Source organism: Spermophilus citellus, assembly GCF_964194105.1.
Source record: "Spermophilus citellus genome assembly, chromosome: X".
NCBI classification, from domain to species: domain Eukaryota; kingdom Metazoa; phylum Chordata; class Mammalia; order Rodentia; family Sciuridae; genus Spermophilus; species Spermophilus citellus.
In genome coordinates this window covers 87,971,565-87,990,910 of record NC_138190.1, presented here as the reverse complement: position 1 = coordinate 87,990,910, position 19,346 = coordinate 87,971,565, and the positions used below count along the sequence as shown (strand labels likewise).

Genomic DNA, 19,346 nt, shown 5'->3' with positions numbered 1-19,346 from the left:
ACTTCAAGAAGTGTAGCTGCATTTTCCTTACAATGTAACTATCTCTGTGGCTGAGATGGGATGGCATGGATCTACAAAACATTCTTGAACCTATTTGTCATTTCCCCTTGTAGGGCATTGGGCTAAAAATATTGTTTGAACTATTGCTTCATCAAGAGTTACAAAAACATTGCCATGGGAGGGAGTTTGGGAAGAAATAGCTAGTCACAGCATGATGCTTTCTCCTGGCCCTTCCAGCTGGCTCACAGGCAAGAACCTCTACCTACTGAGGCCTCCATTCCCCATAACAAAAGGTAGACAGTATTGTTCCTTCATTAGGGGAACCTCCTTCCCATTCCATGATCTAGGGTACTAAAACTACCACTGAAGATAGTAGGGAAAGAAAGCAGACTCCACCTCTGGTATTAACTTCCTCGGATAGCCACAGAGCAGGTGGGAGCTACAGTGGCACAAAGTCAAGTCTTAAGGAGCAGGCCTGAAAGTAAATTGAGGATGGGTTATTGGGCTTTTAGAAAATGGAGCCACAGAGTCCTGGTTTTTGTTTGTTTTGTATGTATATGTGTGAGCTAGGGGATGAACCCATGGCCCTGCACAGACTATGCATGCACTCTACCATGGAACTACATCCCCAGCCCCAGATTCTTCTTCAGTCCTACCCAGTGGGATGTCAATGTTTGAAAGAAAAGTGTTCTTCCCCTTGCTGTTGAGAACCTTATTTTATAAGTTCATGGAACCCAGAGTCATAATTAAGACTAAGCAGTCTTTTTCCTTTGATTTTAACCAGGGGTCATCAATGGAAAGCTAGAGGGGAGAGGAAGTAGGCTGGCTGGGAGGTTCAAGCGTTCACTATGTGCCAGTGCCATTCTAAATACCCTACTGATTCACTCTGAGGTCTTCACAAGAAACCTATAAGGTAGGAACTGTTATTACCTCCCTTTTACAGATGAGAGAATTGAAGCTCAGTGAGGATAGGCAATCTACCTAAGATAACTAATAAGTGCCACTTATTAGTGACAGAGTCAGCATTAAAACAGTAGCAGTCTGTCTCCAGAGTCAATGTTCTTAGTTTGCCATCTGGCTTCTACTTCTTTTTCTACTCCCCATTTAAAGTCAGCTGAACACTCTAAGCAAGAAAGTTTCCATCTTCTAAAATCCTATTCAGATTCAAGACTCAGAGTAGTCCCTGGAGGAAAGAGGGAAATGAACATCTTTCCACCCAAGAAAATTTGCTCTTTAAAGCAGAGTGATAGGACATAAATCATGAGTCCAGAACATATGGGGGTAGTAGTGAGTCAGAGAGAAGCTATTTCCACTGGGGTTTAGTGGAAATCTCATTTTCAAAATGCAAAATAAAATGTTAGGCAGCTTTTGGGTGGAATGGAACATGGAAGAAATGATCAAACTTAGAACAAAAAAAAAATCCCTTCTTCATCTTCCCTTCAGGGGAATACAGAAGCTTTGAAAGGCCAAGGGCAAGTTATGGGTAGAAGGCAAAATACAATGAGTTCATGTAGGAAATTTCTGGTTAGACAAGGTCTGTGGTTCCAAAGGCAAAGATTGCACACTGGGGAAGATAAATGCCCTTCCTTGTCTTTATCACTAATACTCCAAGTGGCAAGCCAGGATAGACTGCAAGCCAAAGGCCCAACAGATAACAGAGGGGGCTCATTACTCCCTGAGCAGAGTTCCCACCTGGGCCTGATTCTTGCATGTAATGTTTCTCTAGCTTAAAACAACTAAAGAGCTATAATTTCATTTTGAGTAGTCAAAACAAGTCAATCTTGCTTTCTTTTGCTAGTTTTACTATAACCTCCTTTATAGATTATGACTCAAGAAATCCCAACTCCTAAAGCAGGGGAAAGAGATTGAAGTAGGGTTGGGGTTGTGGCTCAGTAGTAGAGTGCCTGTCTAGCATATGCGAGGCCTGGGTTCCATCCTCAACACCACATAAAAATAAATAAATAATTTAAAAAGAGAGAGAGAGACGGAAGCAGAACCAGGCCCACAGCCAGCCCAAAGGGACTAGCAAGACCCTGATATATACATATCTCTATTTCTCTCTTTGAACCTCTCTGGGGACACATATATATACACATACACACACACACACACATACACACACACACACACACACACAGCTATACAGTCACTAAGCTGGCTAAGTAATAACCAAAACATTCTGATTTTTCTATTTTGTAAATTAAACCCATATTTTAGAAGAGATGAGTCATCCCTTCCTTTGATTTTTTCCATAACACACATACCATTCTCACATGCTTCGTAGAATCAGACCTTCATTCGAATCTCAACTCTATCATAAGGACTCAAGTTTCCTCATCTGTAGGAAGGGAAGATTTCCTACTGCATAAGGTATAATAGAAAGATCAATATATAAAGTCTTATATCAAAAGGCATTTGATAAATATTAATACCTTTTTGCACAAGAGATCAAGAATCACTTGGCCTCTACCTAGAAACCCAGAGCCTAAATTCAGAGATGGGTTACTTAGCATCTGTGTTATTTATTTCTCAAAACTAAATGATGGGGAGCTGGGGTTGTGTCTCAGTGGTAGAGCTCTTGCCTATCATGTGTGAGGCACTGGGTTTGATTCTCAGCACTGCACATAAATAAATGAACAAAATAAAGGTCCATCAACATCTAAAAAAGTATTTTTAAAAAAACTCAATGATGGTAGTAGAAGCAGAGGAAGAAGTCCCCAATTCCCAGAAGAATTGAAGAAACTAGAAAGAAGTGCTTCTAACAGGGAATGTGTTTCTTCGGCTCCTATGTGAACATCTCTCCCCTACTCTAGCAAGGGAGGATCCATAAAGCCAAAGGTGGACTTCCCTTGGTACTTCAGAAATAGAAAAGTGGTGCCTCTTTTAAGATGGATTTTTAGTTCTCTCCGTAGATACCAAACATACAGGACAAGGGATTCAAACCCAGCAAAAGTATCAGGCAGCAATGTGGAGAAAGGCAAATTTTCTTCAAATCAGCATATGATGATTAGGGAAAGGCATTTGTCACTCTGGTTCTTACCCTTCAAGCCACGTGTAGAAAGGAACAATAGTAAGTCAGGACATCATACACAAAGGCTTCCACAGAACTAATGAATGAAAACATTTGACAAGTCAGAAAGCTTTATTGAAGCACACATTCATTTCAAAGGTGGGAAACAAAAGAGCAAGTTACAACACAGGATCTCAAGTTATGCTTTTCATTACAGTGTCAATCCACACCAAACAAACCTTTTAAAACATTCCTCAGTTTAGTTCACACATACAGTAGAAACTGCCATACCTGCCCTCAATCCAGTGGCCTTATAGGACCATCAGCTAGCAACTGCCTCTACTGAAAGGGATTTCTTTTCTGGTATACACTCCTTCTACACACAATTTTGTGTGGAATACACTCATATGAATAAAAAGGTCAGTTTGTAAGAGTATAAGGAAGTGAAAGTTAGTTTACCAGAACTTTCTTCAAAAAGCCTCAACACTACCACACCCATGTTACATGTAGGTCAAGTTGAAGAAACAATAGAAAAAATGGGAGCTGAAACTACATCAGGTAGAAGGGCAGAATAACTGGGAGATTCTCTATCCACGTTCTCTTGGAGTACTAACAGTCCCCAGTCTGGGCAAGCACTGTGCCATTTTAGACAGTCTTTGGCTCTTCTGACTGATACAGAGGTATGTGGACCATATTCTGCATAGCAACACATCTTAGACACAAACACTGAGGAAGATGTGGAACATGAGTGAAGATGTCTCATCTTTCATTAGAGAAGTGAGTTCTCTCTCAATTAACTGCTGTTATCAGTTTAAAATTCTGAGACATCAGAATGAGCTGTGAAACACTTTACCCTCAGTCATTCAAGTCCTCTGGGATCAGCCAGAAGGTCTCACTAGGCATGTTCATGACTCCGTCAAAAGGCCATTATTTAATTAAAGTGCTTTTCTAAACTAACTCCATTATAAGGATTCCCCAGAGGTATAGTAAAGGCATATAGAACTGGAAGGAGCTGGGGAGTTTTCTTTTCATTTCAAAGAAAACCATACACCCAAGCAAGGTGAAAACTACTTAACAAGAAGAAAAGTTAAAAGCCAAATTCCAGAAAATTATCCAGGTAGAACATGAGTTAAAAGTATAAATTAGAGAGAAGGAGAAGACCTATTTACCTCTCTCCCATATTGCCCTGTCTTTAGTGACACAAAACTGCTTCCCAGAACCTTAGCCTCAGATCAGGTACACCTTAAACTACAGACTAAAACTAATGCCAAAGGTAGCCAGGGCTCCCTGGAGAAATAAGAACAAAAATATTAAGACAGAAAATAGAAAGTTGTTTTAAAAGGTTTTTAAGTTAATTAAATCTCATAATGATGAAAGAAAGAATGGACTCTGAAATATACTAGATCGTGCACAAATAAAAACATTTCAAAGAGGCCCTTTTTCTTGAGCCTGCTTTTTAAAGGGGAACAAGGCTGCATCACTCTAGCTAGCATAAGATTTGCAGAAATACGTGCTTGTACATGTACATCCAACACACACACATATTAAATTAGAAATATTTGCTCTTAGTTTTGTTACTTCCTCTGATTTGCCCTGGCCAGGGCTGGACCTGTAGAATATGACAGGAACTCATAAACCCAGCTTCTGCTTGGCCATTGAAGAACGGAGTTGCAGAGTCCCTTCAGCCCAAGACCCTGGGTACTGTCGCATCTTCTGCCACAGGCTCACTTCTTCCCCAGTCGAGTCCATCCAGTCCACCACTTCCCCATTACTGATCCCTGAGGAGAAATACCAGAGAAGGCTGACCAGAGACCCCATTGCTTGACTCATCAATGATGGGTCATACAGCAAGGGTAGCTGCTCCAAAGAAAATGTGCTATGAAAATGGGCTGATGGGGACAGCAATCTGGGAAGTATTCCCTATTGATCCTGCTCAGATATTTCTGTGCTCCTGAGACTATAAGGAGATTTTGGGTTGATGAAACAGTACTACAAATACCACAGGGTCACTAGAGACTTCTTATTCAGAGGATGATACAGAGCTCTGGAGTCTGTTGCCAATGCCAGAGCATTTGTCCTTCTATTATTTCCAAATGGATTTGAATTTTTAAAAATCTGAACAACTTTTTCTCTAGCTGTAGACTCCAGCCTAAAGTTAGATGTGGCATCATTCCTATTCTTTTGTTCATTCATTCTTTTAATAAATATTTACTGAGTACCTACTATGTGCCAGGTATTCTTATAGCCTCCAGAGATATAATGATGAAGAAAGCAAAAAAATCACCCTGCCTTCAGGCAGCTTTAATTTGAATAAAAAAAGAAAAGAAAACAAGAAAATTAACAAAAGATTGTGAGGATAATGTTATGAAGTAAATCAGCAGGGGGATTTAGAGTGTCTGGATTAGGACCTACTGTAGAACGAATGGTCTGAGGAACTCTTGGTGAGTTAAGACCTAAAGGATAAGAGGCAGCCAGTCTTTCCAGACAGAAGAAACAATAATTGCAAAGGTTCTGAGGTGGAAATGAGCTTGGTATATTTGTAGAAAAGAACTAAATTATCATGGTTGGAGCACAGTGAGCAGCTGGGAGAATGATATGAGAAGGATCAGAAAGAACAGAGGGTCCATATTATACCAGGGCTTATAGGCTTGGCATATAGGATTGGTACACACCCCTATTGTTTTCTAAATATGAAACAAGTCACTGAATAGTTTTAATCAGGAGACTTACATGGACTAGCTTATATGTGTAAAACATCATTCTAGATGCTTTATGTTAGTTATTAATAAAAAAAAGTAGTATTTAAGGTCATAGGAATGCAGATTGTGGAGAGAGAAAAGAAGAGGACCTGAGACTACTTGTATTTAGATTTTGAGTATAGAATGAGGAACCCACAAAGAAAACTGAGAAGTGAAAATCAGTTGGTTGAAAGGGAATCAAAGAGTATAAAATCAATAGAAGTATTACAGGAAAAAGGGAGTGATCATCTATGTTAAATAGTGCTAAAAATTCTAGTGCAAACAAAGGAAAGTTGAGGAAGTAGAGACCATTATTTTTAAGAATTAGAAAGGGGACATGTAGTCAAGAAAAGGTTTATTTTTATTTAATAAGATTTGGAAACACCAGAGCATATCTGTATTCACCTTCAACAGGTAGGGAGAATGAAACTTATCATATGGGAGAGATGGAGATTACAGAAGTGAGGTCATTGAGAAGGGGAGAGGGTGGTACAGAACACAGAGAGAGATTAGCTTTTACAAGTGAGAACCTTTGTCTACGGCCATACCACCCTGAACGCGCCCGATCTCGTCTGATCTCGGAAGCTAAGCAGGGTCGGGCCTGGTTAGTACTTGGATGGGAGACAAGTGAGAACCTTTTATTCATTGTAACAGGATAGAATATAGCATTATACATATAGATATATAGGTAGGTGTGTAGATTGTGTGTGTGTGTGTGTGTGTGTGTGTGTGTGTGTGTGTAAGGATGATGGAGTTCCTGGCTATCAGCATCACATTTATCTATATACATAATATCAATGACTTCTGCCTTGCTCTAGGCCTGGCACATAGAACGTACTCAACAAATATTTGTTGAGTGTCATCTGAAAGGAAAGAAGACAAGTCCCATCATAGAGGAGCTTTGTGTTTCTGGAGGTGGGAGGTGCTGGGAGTGAAATAGATAAGAGACAACTGAAGATGGAGGAAGAAAACTCTCACCAGTGCCAACACCTAGTCTGACCCCTCCCAGGAAATCATTGCTGGCCAGGGGCTCCCGGTCCCACACAGTAAGTTCCAAGCACATGTGTTGTAGATCTTCCAGCCTCACATCATTGTAGACAAATGTATGGTTGTAGTGGGGATTCAGGGTCTTCTTCATCACTGGAGTTTTACGCTTACTGGCCTTGTTCCTCGTAGGAAGGAGGTATCTGGCAGAGGGTGGGGAATAATCAACACCTACTCAAAGCTTGGCAGTATGTGTCTAAATTCCTCTTTCCCTTACCACAGGCCTAGCCCAGGAAGGTGAGTCAACACCTAGATCCATGTGCAGTACCCCTTCTTTGAATCTGTTGAAGCAGAGTTCCTACTCTCCCCACTAGATACTTCCCCTGATTTAATTCCTTTAACTTGGAGAAAAAAAATGAATATATTATTAGTCAGGCTTTGTCTATGCTCTACCAAAAATGAGTTTTATATATTTGCTTCCATTCCTCCTATGCAAGGTAAATAAAACAAATAGTAATATCTATTGATCTGGATTGGTTTGGTTTGACTTAGCTGAACATGATTTGCTAGAGAGCATGAGTCAGTGAGTGACCTATAATTTGGAGGGAGCTAGCATTGCTTAAAAATTATGGGGAACAAAGCACTGAGTCCCCAAATCTAGTCAGGGAATATAGATTCTTACCTAGGACTAATTAAGAACATGAATCAGAAAAAAGTCAGAATCTATCTGTCTACCACCCTCCTCTTTGTATATTAGCACCACAGCACAGTCCAAACTGAGTTCAGGCCAATGCAAAGGTGGTAGTGGAGGTTTTTCCATTACCTAATTTCAGAAACATAGTTGGTTCCTGAGGGTGGTAGGACACATAAGCAGAGTAACAACAGGGAAAGGTCAATTGGATTTCTTTGTTAACTATCTTATCTTGAAACTTCATAGTTTGGTGCTGGTCCAGGGACTCACCCCTTGACAAAGCTGTCTGAAGTCCCTCCTGATTTGGCAGCTGTCAGATTCTTAGCTTCTTTGATCCATACCTGGAGCTCTCCCCCTTCACCACCTTTATCTGTAAGGAATGTTAGATATAGCAAGTGAGCCCCTATACCTCCAGGTTTATCTTAAGATTGATCTGCATAGTGGTTTATCTTAAGATTGATCTGCATAGTCCTGAAGGTAGCAAGATCCATAAAACAACTGAACCATGCCTGACTTGTACTCTCAGTAACTAGCACAGTGCCTGTAAGCAGTAGGTCCTCAATTAATTACAACCCCAATAGCAATAAACACTTATTGAAAACTGGCTACGTGCCAGACACTACCTTAAGCATTTAATTCTCAAAACAATCCTATGAGATACACACTATTACTATCATTTTATAGATGAGAAAATTGAAGCTTGGAGAAATAAAGTTTCCTGACATTTGCTGAATGATTTTAAAAAGAGTTGGGTTTGATGGTGTACTTCTTTTTTTTTATTTTTTTTTATTGTTGGTTGTTCAAAACATTACATAGTTCTTGACATATCATATTTCACATTTTGATTCAAGTGGGTTATGAACTCCCATTTTTACCCTGTATACAGATTGCAGAATCACATCAGTTACACTTCCATTGATTTACATATTGCCATACTAGAGTCTGTTGTATTCTGCTGCCTTTCCTATCCTCTACTATCCCCCCTCCCCTTCCCTCCCCTCCCCTCTTCTCTCTCTACCCCCTCCACTGTAATTCATTTCTCCCCCTTGTATTATTTTTCCCTTCCCCCTCACTTCCTCTTGTATGTAATTTTGTATAACCATGAGGGTCTCCTTCCATTTCCATGCAATTTCCCTTCCCTCTCGCTTTCCCTCCCACCTCTCATCCCTGTTTAATGTTAATCTTCTTCTTATGCTCTTCGTCCCTACTCTGTTCTTAGTTACTCTCCTTATATCAAAGAAGACATTTGGCATTTGTTTTTTAGGGATTGGCTGGCTTCACTTAGCATAATCTGCTCTAATGTCATCCATTTCCCTCCAAATTCTATGATTTTGTCATTTTTTAATGCAGAGTAATACAGAGTGTATAGATGCCACATTTTTTTATCCATTCATCTATTGAAGGGCATCTAGGTTGGTTCCACAGTCTTGCTATTGTGAATTGTGCTGCTATGAACATCGATGTTTGCTGAATGATTTTAAAAAGAGCTGGGTTTGATGGTGTACTTCTGAAGGCTGAGGCAGGAAAATGACAAATTCCAGGCAAGCCTTGGCAATTTATCAAAACCCTGTCATGTAGTTCAGTATAGAGCACACTTGGTACAAAAACATATAAAAAATGAATGAAATAATTAAAAATTACAAAAAAGGAATCCCTCTGTTTGACTTCTTGATCCCATCCTTACTTCACAGAACTAATCTAGCAATATCAATCAAAACCCCCATCACCACTTTAATATTTCTTCCTCTACTGATCCCTTTCCCTCAATCTAGATTTATGCTAATTTCATGTCTTCTTTATTTAAAAATCCACTTAAAAGAAAACCTCCCCTCAACCTTATCTCTTCTTCCTCAGGCTATTCTCCATATCTCTCTTTTCTTTCCCCATCAATCACCCTGAAGGGGAAAAGCCCACATTTACCACCTCTATTTCTTTGCCTCATGTACTCAACCTAGTTTCTAGTGAAATCTGGTTTCTGCTTCCATGAATCAGTTGAAAATGCAATGAAATACCAGTGAGCTGTGTCTTTTCAGTCCTCATCCAGCCTGAGCTCCTTGTAGTATTTTAGTACTGTTAATACTATCAACAACCCCGCCCTCTTCTTCCTGAATCTCTCTCCTGAAGTTTCTCTCTCAATAAACCCTACTTCACTGACATTTATTCCTCTCTTATCTAACTGTTGCTATTCCCTGTGGTTACTTTCTTGCCCCTCATCTCTAGTCATTCTGCACACTCTCCTCCCAGACCTCATTGTTTCCTGAAATCTTCTAGATTAGCCCTTGCTGGAGGTATAATTTTAAGAACTCTGATTTCCCATTGCCAACAAATCAAGTTGAATTTACATTCAAAGCCCTTCTCATTGGGACTTATCTCCAATCCCAGCCCCAGTCCCAAATAGACAAATATATACCATAACTCCAGCCCCACTGAATGAAGTGATTTACTCCCAAACATTCACACACAACCACACATTTCTCAGGCATTTTTAAAACCTGTGCTCATGCTATCCCGTCTTTGGGGTATGTTCTTGTTTCCTTGTCCTCCCTCATTTTCTGCCTGGCAAAATCTGAAGATCTAATTTCAATGTTAATGTTTCTTCAAAGCTTTCCTAAATGTAACTAGATAGAATTCATCACTCCTGTATCTGGGCACCTTTTAGCACATGACTATCTTTCTTGCTAAGCTAACTGCCTCAAGGGAGAGCAAATATTATGTCTTATTCATCTACATGTCTGTAGTCACTAGCATACTGCTTGGCAAGTTGGATAATTCTTCCTCACAGCCTTCAACTTCCTGTTTCTCATACTTTATTACCCTTTCCAACCACCATTCTCAGCCTCTAAAGTTTTGTTATCTTTTGCCTTCTTAGCATCTTGCCATAGCTGGACCAAGACCAACTTAGTTTAATATCCTAAAAAAATAATTTTTAAAAATGAATGCCAAGGCCTGGGGTTGTAGCTCAGTAGTAGAGAGGTTGCCTCACATGTGTGAGGAACTGACAAAGGTTTGATCCTCAGCACCACATAAAAATAAAAATAGAGATTTTTTTTAAATGAATACTAACCCTAAAACATGTAGAATGTATACCTTTTCTACATTCTGGTTGAAAATGTAGAAAAACCTTCTAGGGAAGAAGATCCAGGGAAGATCCCAGTCTAGTCTCTTCAACAGTGCCAGCACCAGTCTCATACAGATCCTATGCAGAAGACTAAGAGCTAAATCTGAGGCCCCAAATAAAACTCACTTTTTTTCCGGTTGCCTCCAGCAGGGAGTTTGGAGGCTGGGATGTATTTCAATGAAACCACCAACTCTCCTTTGTATAATGGTACACCAGTCAGAGACTCACCACTGATCTGAAACACAGGGAAACCCAACAGGTCAAATCAGACTTCTCAGGAACTGTAGGGACTTCACCCTGAAGGGATACTAAAAATATCCCTGAAGAACAGCTTCATGGCATAAGAGGATCCTTCTACTTCTGGATATAATCCAGGGTCCCTAGGCCATGTTCGCCACAGGCTTCTAAGGCAATTTCTTCCAGAAGAGAGGCAGAAGAACCAACAAAGGCTCTTCTACAATACTCACTATTGTGCCACTTTGGGAATACAATTTCTAGATTCTGATACTCTGGCCAGGCATGGTGGCATACACCTGTAATCCCAGCAAATTGGAAGGCTGAGGCAGGAGGATTGCAAGCTCAAAGCTAGCCTCAGCAATTTAGTGAGACCCTAAGGACTTAGCGAGACTCTGTCTCAAAATAAAATGTGAAAAAAAGGGGGGCTGGGGATGTGGCTCAGTAGTTAATAAACCCTAGGTTCAATCCCTAGTACAAAAAAAAAATTAACCAATACTCTAAAAGGTCTGCCAGCACAGTTGCCATACAAACTCAGAAAGGATTGACACCATGATGAAGAATCTTGCTATCAGAATGGTCATTAATAGCCCCAAAGTGGAAACAATCAAAATATTAATCAATATAGTAAGGATTCAATGAGTGATTTTAATGCCTTCATGTGGCATATGGCATGCAGTACTGAGAAAGTATGTAGACTTTGAAGGTGACAACTATGTCTGATGACCCAAGTATAAGTAAAGTAAGGTGGAGTGCCACTGCAGAAAAGAAACTACTCCTTTGGCTAACACCTTGAATATGGACTTCCTGGGACAATCTGACAGGTTAAACCAGGAGTTACTTGGATGATTCTGGCTACAACTATATATCTTGGCTATGTGTCTATTGTCCCTTTATAGAAAATGATTTTTTCAGGTTAGATCTTAGCTGTAGGTAAGATGTACTTAATTATATGTCTACAAAATGACTAACTTTTAACTATTGGTTAAAAAGAAACCAAATTTTGTGATTTCATTTTTATTCTAACAAAAAGGAATACTGACATGTAAAGATCCCAAGACATACTATTAAGCTAATAAAGCAAGATGCAAAAAAACTCACTTGTACCAAAATATACTCATGTGAATATATACATATGCAAATAACGATGATTATCATCATCACTTTTTTAATATTTTTTTAATTGTCAATGGACCTTTATTTGTTTATATGTGGTGCTGAGATTTGAACCCAGTGCCTCACACGTGCTAGGCAAGTGCTCTACCACTGAGTTACAACCTCAGCCCTATTATCATCACTTTTATAGCACTTATAATGTGCTGACACTGTTATAAGCTTTTTTAAAAAATCATTTTGTTTGATCCTCAATACAGTCCCTATAGAAATGAGTTTATTATCCCCATTTTACAGGCTATGGAACAGAGGGATCAAGTAACTTGCCCAAGGTCACACATCTAATAATTGGCAGCACCAGGATTCAAATTCAGGCAGATTGGATCCAGAGTCAATGCTTTTAATCATTATATACTGCATAGTAAACCCAGAAAGATCTGGACAAATATTTGTTTCCTCTAGGGAAGGCAGCAAAATGGGGAAAGGAAAGAAGACTTTTCCTTTTTACTCTATATTGATTTCTACAGTGTTTTTAAAAGTGAAAATGGCATGTATCACTTGCATGATTTTTAAATACAAAAGGTATTTTTTTAAAAAAGGGCATGTGGCATGAGAGTACACAGCCCAGTGGCAGAGTTCACCTAGCATGCACAAGGTCCTGGGTTCCATCCCAGCACCAAAAAAATAAAAGTGAGCTTAGAGACATTTGAGAGCAAGGTAGAACTCTGTCACAAGGTTCAAATATGCTATATTATCTAAAAATATGTATTATTATATTAATATTAATATAATATTATATTATTTTTCTTAATATTTGTCTCTACCATTAAAACCTAGATGCCATGAAGACAGGTTTCAAGTCTATTTTTGTTCATCCTAGTATGTCCAACCCTTAGTCAAAGTACCTGGGTGAATGGGGTTGTGGCTCAGTGGTAGAGCACTCACCTTGCACATGCGAGGCCCTGGGTTTGATCCTCAGCACCACATAAAAATAAATAAAACAAATGTATAAAAAATTAAAAAGTACCTGGCACATAGTAGGTACTCCACAAATATTTATTTAATGAATTTATTGAGTGAATGAATGCATATCTGGGATGAGTAGCCTATCATCTCTGGCTTTGAGTGGCAGAATTGTTTTACTTTTTTGGCTCTTTCTACAAGAATCTCTTCTTTATGATTTGGCTTTCAGACCAGGAGCTCCTACAGACTGGAGGTACTCTTTCACCTGCTGGTATTCATTAGGGCTCTTCTTAACTATACCCTCACCACTGAGCATAACCTATGGGGATTATGCTTTCCTACCATCTTAAATACCTAAAGCATTTGGCATGCAAGTCATTATCTCAGTTTGGATCAATGTAACACATATCCAGAATACACAAAGTTTAGTATATGAGAGAGATACAGAAGAATTGGGAGAGATATGCCAGCAAGACAAAATGGAATGGGAGCAAATGAATTGTTGGGGCAAAAAAGAAAAAAAAAAAAAGAAAAACCCCAAAACAACAAATGTAGAATGTTTTAAATTAAAGGAGAGGCCTGGGGTTGTGGCTCAGTGGAACAGTGCTTGCATAGCATACACTGGGTTAGATTCTCAACACCACATATAAATAAATAAAAATAAAGGTCCATCTACAACTAAAAATATATAAAATAAATTAAAGAAAATATATAATATGGGGATGATGTTTTTGTTGTTTATAAAATGTCTACAGAACTTATTAATTTCTAAATTGTAAACTTCAGTGCCCTTAAAAATGGAAGTTTAGCATTAGCTAGAGACTAGCATATTTTTTCAGTAGTGCATTTTCATTGTGGACCAAAATATTTGCAAAGAGTATAGACCTCCATTTTAATGAAGCTTCTTTTTTATGTAAGACATTTTTATTAACACTAGTTCAGGATGGTTTACAGCCACATTTCCAATATAATATATATACTATAGGCCACTGAGAGAATGATTTTCCTGCCAAATGCTTAAGAAAATCTAAATTTAACAAATTTAATAATAACATGTAGTAGCTTTGTTAATAACTGCTTTCTTGGTTTATTATTATTATTTTTAAATGAAATCAATAGTATTAATGCTTTTAGGACAACAGCTATAAAATTATTGGATATATACTTCATTTGACTCAGCAATATAGATGTTATCAGTGTGATTTCTTTTTTTCTCTTCCACATTTTTATTGATGCATTATAATTATTTGTGATAGTAAGATTCATTAACAGTATTTCTAAAAAATGAAATTCACTTTCTTTTTATACACTTTACATTGTTTTAATTTGCAATCACATGCATATAAATTCTTTTATGATTAATTCTCTTAACATAGTATAAAGCTCAAAAGTTTTAGAAAGCTAAATCTTCCCTCCATCTCAGACTCCCTTCCTAGAAGCCATCACCATTACTAGTATTGTGTCTACTCTTCCAAAGATACCCTATATTTCATATATTGTTTTAAATACTTAAATGTTATCATAAAAATAGTTGTTTTCATATAGTTCTGATAATGAAGAAGTTAATTAAGTTTTTAACTTATCTGTTTTGGCAATTTTATCTAATCAGAATGACAGTAATCTATTGACTGTCCATTATATGCCAGGTACTGACTGGTACTTCCCATACAACCTTGCAAAAGAGGAATAGTATTTTTATCTTTATTTTATAGATGAAGAAATGGACGCTCACAGAAGTTAGGTGACTTCCCTAAGTTAATTTATAAGTTAAGTTACTCACCTAGCTGGCAAGTGACAGAACCAAGATTCCAATCCAGGTCTGCACTCAGATACAGGCACAATTATGCCACACTGCTACACTCTCACTTGAGGTGCCATCTCCAAAGTAAAATATTCCCTAGCCTGTGTAAGCAACCAAGAGTACAAAAATTGGAGCTCTGTGAATTGCTTTATTTGCCACTTCTTTAGCAAGGTCAGCTTGGGAAAGGGGTGCAGATGAGGATACACCAAGTTTAGTGTGAAGAAAAGGTACAAGTTAGGAATTTTAGGATACACACAGATTATGGAAGGTTAAGAGGCAAAGCCTGGAACATATATGAAAGATTTTTGAAGCAAATCCATGGCTACATACTTTGCCTGCCTTACACAGAAAAGATTTCTCACCCTTGACATACAAGAGAGCCTGAAATTGCTGTCAAACTCAAAAATGCCATCAGGGTGTGCTAGAACTCTATAGAAGACTACATTCAAAACTGTTATCAACAGACCAGCAGAGGTCACTGCAGACAATTCTACCTCAGACCCAAGCTGTGGAAGCAATTGTTAAAGCTGACTACCTTTCCGTGTAAAGGGAGACAATGATCCATTTTCTTATCAAGCTTCCAGGAATCCATCTGAACCTCCGCCTCTCCAAGGAAAGTATTTCTGCCAAAACGACCATGATGCCAAACTGAAAACTGCAAGGTTCTTTGGGCCAGGAGAGATTCTGGAATCTCATACTGTGAAGGGAAAGTAGAAGTCCAAGATGGTTAGTTAGTAGTAATTTATCAAAATAGATTTTTTTTCCAAATCCTAAGTAATCCATACTTAAAGTCCATAGTCCTAAATATCAAATTACTTAAGTCCCTAAGCACTAAGTTTCCTCATTCAAAAAGCTTCAATTTACTATATTTCACAAAAATCTACCACACTCCATGGGAAGACCTGGAAATTTAATTGATTTTTTTGTTGTTGTTGTTGTTGAGTGAATAAGGACACTGGAGCATAAAAAAATAATTTCCAAGGAGAATCTTTATTCCAAATAGCTTTTTAAAATGAAATTTTTGGCCACCTGAATCTCTAACCTTGCAATACTCCAAGAAAGCCAGATTACTTTTGTTCTCTTCTCTAAGAGGTCAGGATGTGAACAGATGCCTAGAGCAGATCCTCAGACACAAACATGGCTCACTGAAACCCATGTCAACCAGCCATGTTGCAGAGGTATAGCTCTAGCCTAGCACATAAGACAGAACAAGGTCTTTCCCCTCTAGATACTTACCCTGAAGATTTCATCATACAGTGGATTGACAGTATCCCGTTTGATGCTAGTTTTTCTTTTCCCTTGGCGAGATTTATCAGGTAGAAGATAAGTCTTCACATATCTAGCAATCAAAGAGAGTACTGAGTAATTTGCTGTCTTTTCTCAAGCCTCTTCTTTCTTCCCTGCTCTCCATATAAATGTGCCATGATGAAATGCAATGTCAAAAATGTGGGCTGTGACTCAGTGGCAGAGCACTTGCCTTGCACATGTGAGGCACTGGGTTTAATTCTCAGCACCACATAAAATAAATAAACAAAGATATGTGTCCATCTATAACTAAAAAAAAATTAATTGTCACATTAAGCCTAGCAAGATATGCTATTCTTGCTTTTTCACAGTCTTGAGCCCTTTCTTTCACCCATCTATCCATTCCTCCAGGAAGTGATAACTTCAGTTCTAGAATGCCCAGAGATAGGCTGGGGTTGTATCTCAGTGGTAGAGGGCTTGCCTGGTATGTGTGAGGCATTGAGTTCCATCCTTAGCACTGCATAAATAAATAAATGTCCATCCACAAATGAAAAAAAAAATAAAAACAAGGCTGCCCAGACAAATGCCAAGGTCTAATCTATCATCTCAGAGCATCAGTTAAGTTCCAGAAGACTCACGGGTTAGAGCGTTTCTTGGCTTCATCAGCATAGGCCAGCTGGTAGCACTCCTTCACATGGATGACCAGAGTCTGTGTCTTCTGCTCAAACTTAAGGGAAAAGGCAATCTTGCCAGTCACAAAGATGTTCCCAAAATCACCAGCTTCACTATAGATGCTCATCATGCTGCCAATGGTACTCTGAAGATAAAACACCCACAAATGTCTGAGGAAGGCACACTCTGCCACCCACAATGCTCACACTTCCATCACAATAAAGTCATAGTCATCAAACAAAACAAAATGTCAGAAGCTCCTTCAAGGAGAAAATATTGCTAGCAGTCCTTTACCTAGAGGATGAGTCACAGCTAGCAGCACACTCACAATTGTTCAGGTTAATAAATTAGTTTGTGGCTCACCTAGGCTTTTAGCTTCTCTTTTCCCCTCCTTTTACACATTTTATTGTTAATTTTTCACTTGCCCCAGAAAGTGTGCAAGGAGTAGAGGTAAGGTGCAATTAAGTCTATTTATAGTTTGTGTTATATATGTTAAACCATTGGGGCTGTGGCTCAGTGGTAGAGTGCTTGCCTAGCATGTGTGAGGCACTGGGTTCAATCCTCAGCACCATATCAAAATAAAATAAAGGTATCATGTCCATCTATAAGTAAAAAAAATTAAGAAAACTTTGGCTAGAAGAGGTTAGTTACTAATTTAAATAACATGCCTTTATTATCTACATTATCTCTATTAAAACCTATACAGAAAAGAGACTGCCAGAATTGGGTACAGGGATAGGGAGGAAATACCACCTGAAGTACAAAGGCATTTTCCTCTCTGATAGTGATTAGCTGTGTGGGCCTGACATTCTCTTCCTGTGTGTGAGTGTGAAACTACTCACCCTTGTTCCCAACTGTTTCCCCTAAATAATATCAATCTTTATATGCATGATAGAACTAGGCCAATTTTTTTGCTTTGCTTTTGTTGGTGCATTATAATTGTAAATATTAGTGGGGTTCATTTTGATATAATCATACATGCATGGAATTTAAGTTACCCTGTTTCATTCAGTCCCCACTGCCTACCCCTTTATCTCTACTCCCCCTTTTCCTATTCCCCTTATTCTACTCTACTAGTCTACTTTGTGTATATATATAGTGAACAGTGATGACAAATAAGATCACCTGAATCTTAGTCCCATACACATACACACACACACACACACACACACACACACACACACACACACTGGAGATTGATTGGTATTGATGAGTGCAGGGAAGGGAAGCAACCTTCACAGCATCTCCTACAAAAATAGCTTTCTTTCTGGGAAGCCAGAAATGGGGTAACATATAAAAATAAAAATTCTTGCATATGTGTTTACATGAAATCTCAAAGCTTTGCAACAATTATGGTTTCCACTAAAGGAAAATATTAGTTTTTGAAGTTTATCTTTTTTGGTGGGGTGGATACCGGGGATTGAACTTAGGGGCACTCGACCACTGAGCCGCACCTCCAGCCCTATTTTGTATTTTATTTAGAGACAGGGTCTCACTGAGTTGCTTAGTGCCTCACTAAATTGCTGAGGCTGGCTTTGAACTCACGATCCTCCTGTCTCAGCCTCCCAAGCTGCTGGGATTACAGGTGTGCACCACCATGCCCAGCTCATTTATATTTTTTAATTGGTACTTTATAGATACACATAAAAGTGGGATTCACTGTGGCATATTTATAAATGCACATAGGGTGATTTTGTGAAATTCATTCTGCATTTCCTTCCCTTTCCCATCCTTCCTCACTCCACCTCAATCTCCTTCAACTCTACTGATCATACCTCTTTCTTTATGAGATCCAACATGCCACCTCCTTTTCTCTCTTACTTTACTCTAGCTTGGATTTCTGAATCTGGCTTATTTAACTTAGCATGGTGTTCTCTAGTCCCATCCATGTACCAGCATATGTGATAATTTCATTCTTCGTAGCTGAGTAAAACTCCATTGTGTATACATAGAACATTTTCTTACTCCATTCCTCTATCGATGGGCACCTGGGCTGGTTCCATAACTTGGCTATTGTGAATTGTACTACTCTAACCATTAATGTGGCTATATCACTATAGTATACTGATTTTAGTTCTTTAGGATATATACCAAGGGGTGGGATAGCTGGGTAATATGGTGGTTCCACTCCTAGTTTTCTGAGGAATCTCCATACTGCTTTCCAGTATGGCTATACTAATGCGCAGTCCTACCAACAATGTATAAGAGTACTTTTTACACCACACCCTTTCCAGAAATTATCATTCTTTGTATTCTTGATGATTACCATTCTAACTGGGGTGAGATGAAATCTCAGTGTAGTTTTGATTTGCAATTCCCTGATTGCTAGGGATGTTGAACATTTTCTCATGTATTTGAGTTGCTTCTTTTGAGAAATGTCTGTTTAGTTATTTTGCCCATTTTATTGATTAGGGGTTTTTTTGGTGTTAAGTTTTTTGAGTTCTTTATATATTCTAGATATTAATCCCCTATCTGAAGAGTAGGTAGCAAAGATTTTCTCCCATTTCGTAGGCTTTCTCTTCAGGCTCTTAATATTTCCTTTGCTGGGTAGAAGCTTTTTAATTTCATACTGTCCCACTTACTGACTCTTGGTTTTATGTCTTGCAATTTCAGGGTCTTTTAAGGAATTCAGTGCCTGCACCAATATAATGAAGTGCTGATCTTAAGTTAGGCCCTGATTCTTAAGCATCACTTTAACTTCATGATCCTGACTGATACCATGATTCTTTTTTTTTAAGAGAGAGTGAGAGAGGAGAGAGAGTGAGAGAATTTTTAAT

The 19,346-nt window shown here is 38.6% G+C and overlaps 1 protein-coding gene across 3 annotated transcripts in view; it reads right to left on the bottom strand.

The window, feature by feature from the left end:
• Positions 1-49: 49 nt before the first annotated feature.
• Positions 50-19,346, bottom strand: part of SYTL4 (synaptotagmin like 4) — a 67,575-nt gene continuing 48,278 nt past the window's right edge. For 2 of the 3 annotated variants that reach the window (XM_081277555.1, XM_081277554.1), the window contains 7 exons: positions 16,536-16,714; positions 15,889-15,991; positions 15,188-15,349; positions 10,668-10,776; positions 7,694-7,793; positions 6,727-6,935; positions 50-4,788 (listed from right to left, as the gene is read on the bottom strand). In XM_081277555.1, the coding sequence (XP_081133681.1) occupies positions 4,640-4,788; positions 6,727-6,935; positions 7,694-7,793; positions 10,668-10,776; positions 15,188-15,349; positions 15,889-15,991; positions 16,536-16,714 (1,011 nt within the window). In that variant the 3' untranslated portion in view covers positions 50-4,639. Of the gene's footprint in view, positions 6,279-6,383; positions 6,936-7,693; positions 7,794-10,667; positions 10,777-15,187; positions 15,350-15,888; positions 15,992-16,535; positions 16,715-19,346 lie in introns of all 3 variants that reach the window. The other variant, XR_014020066.1, reaches the window with a different exon arrangement.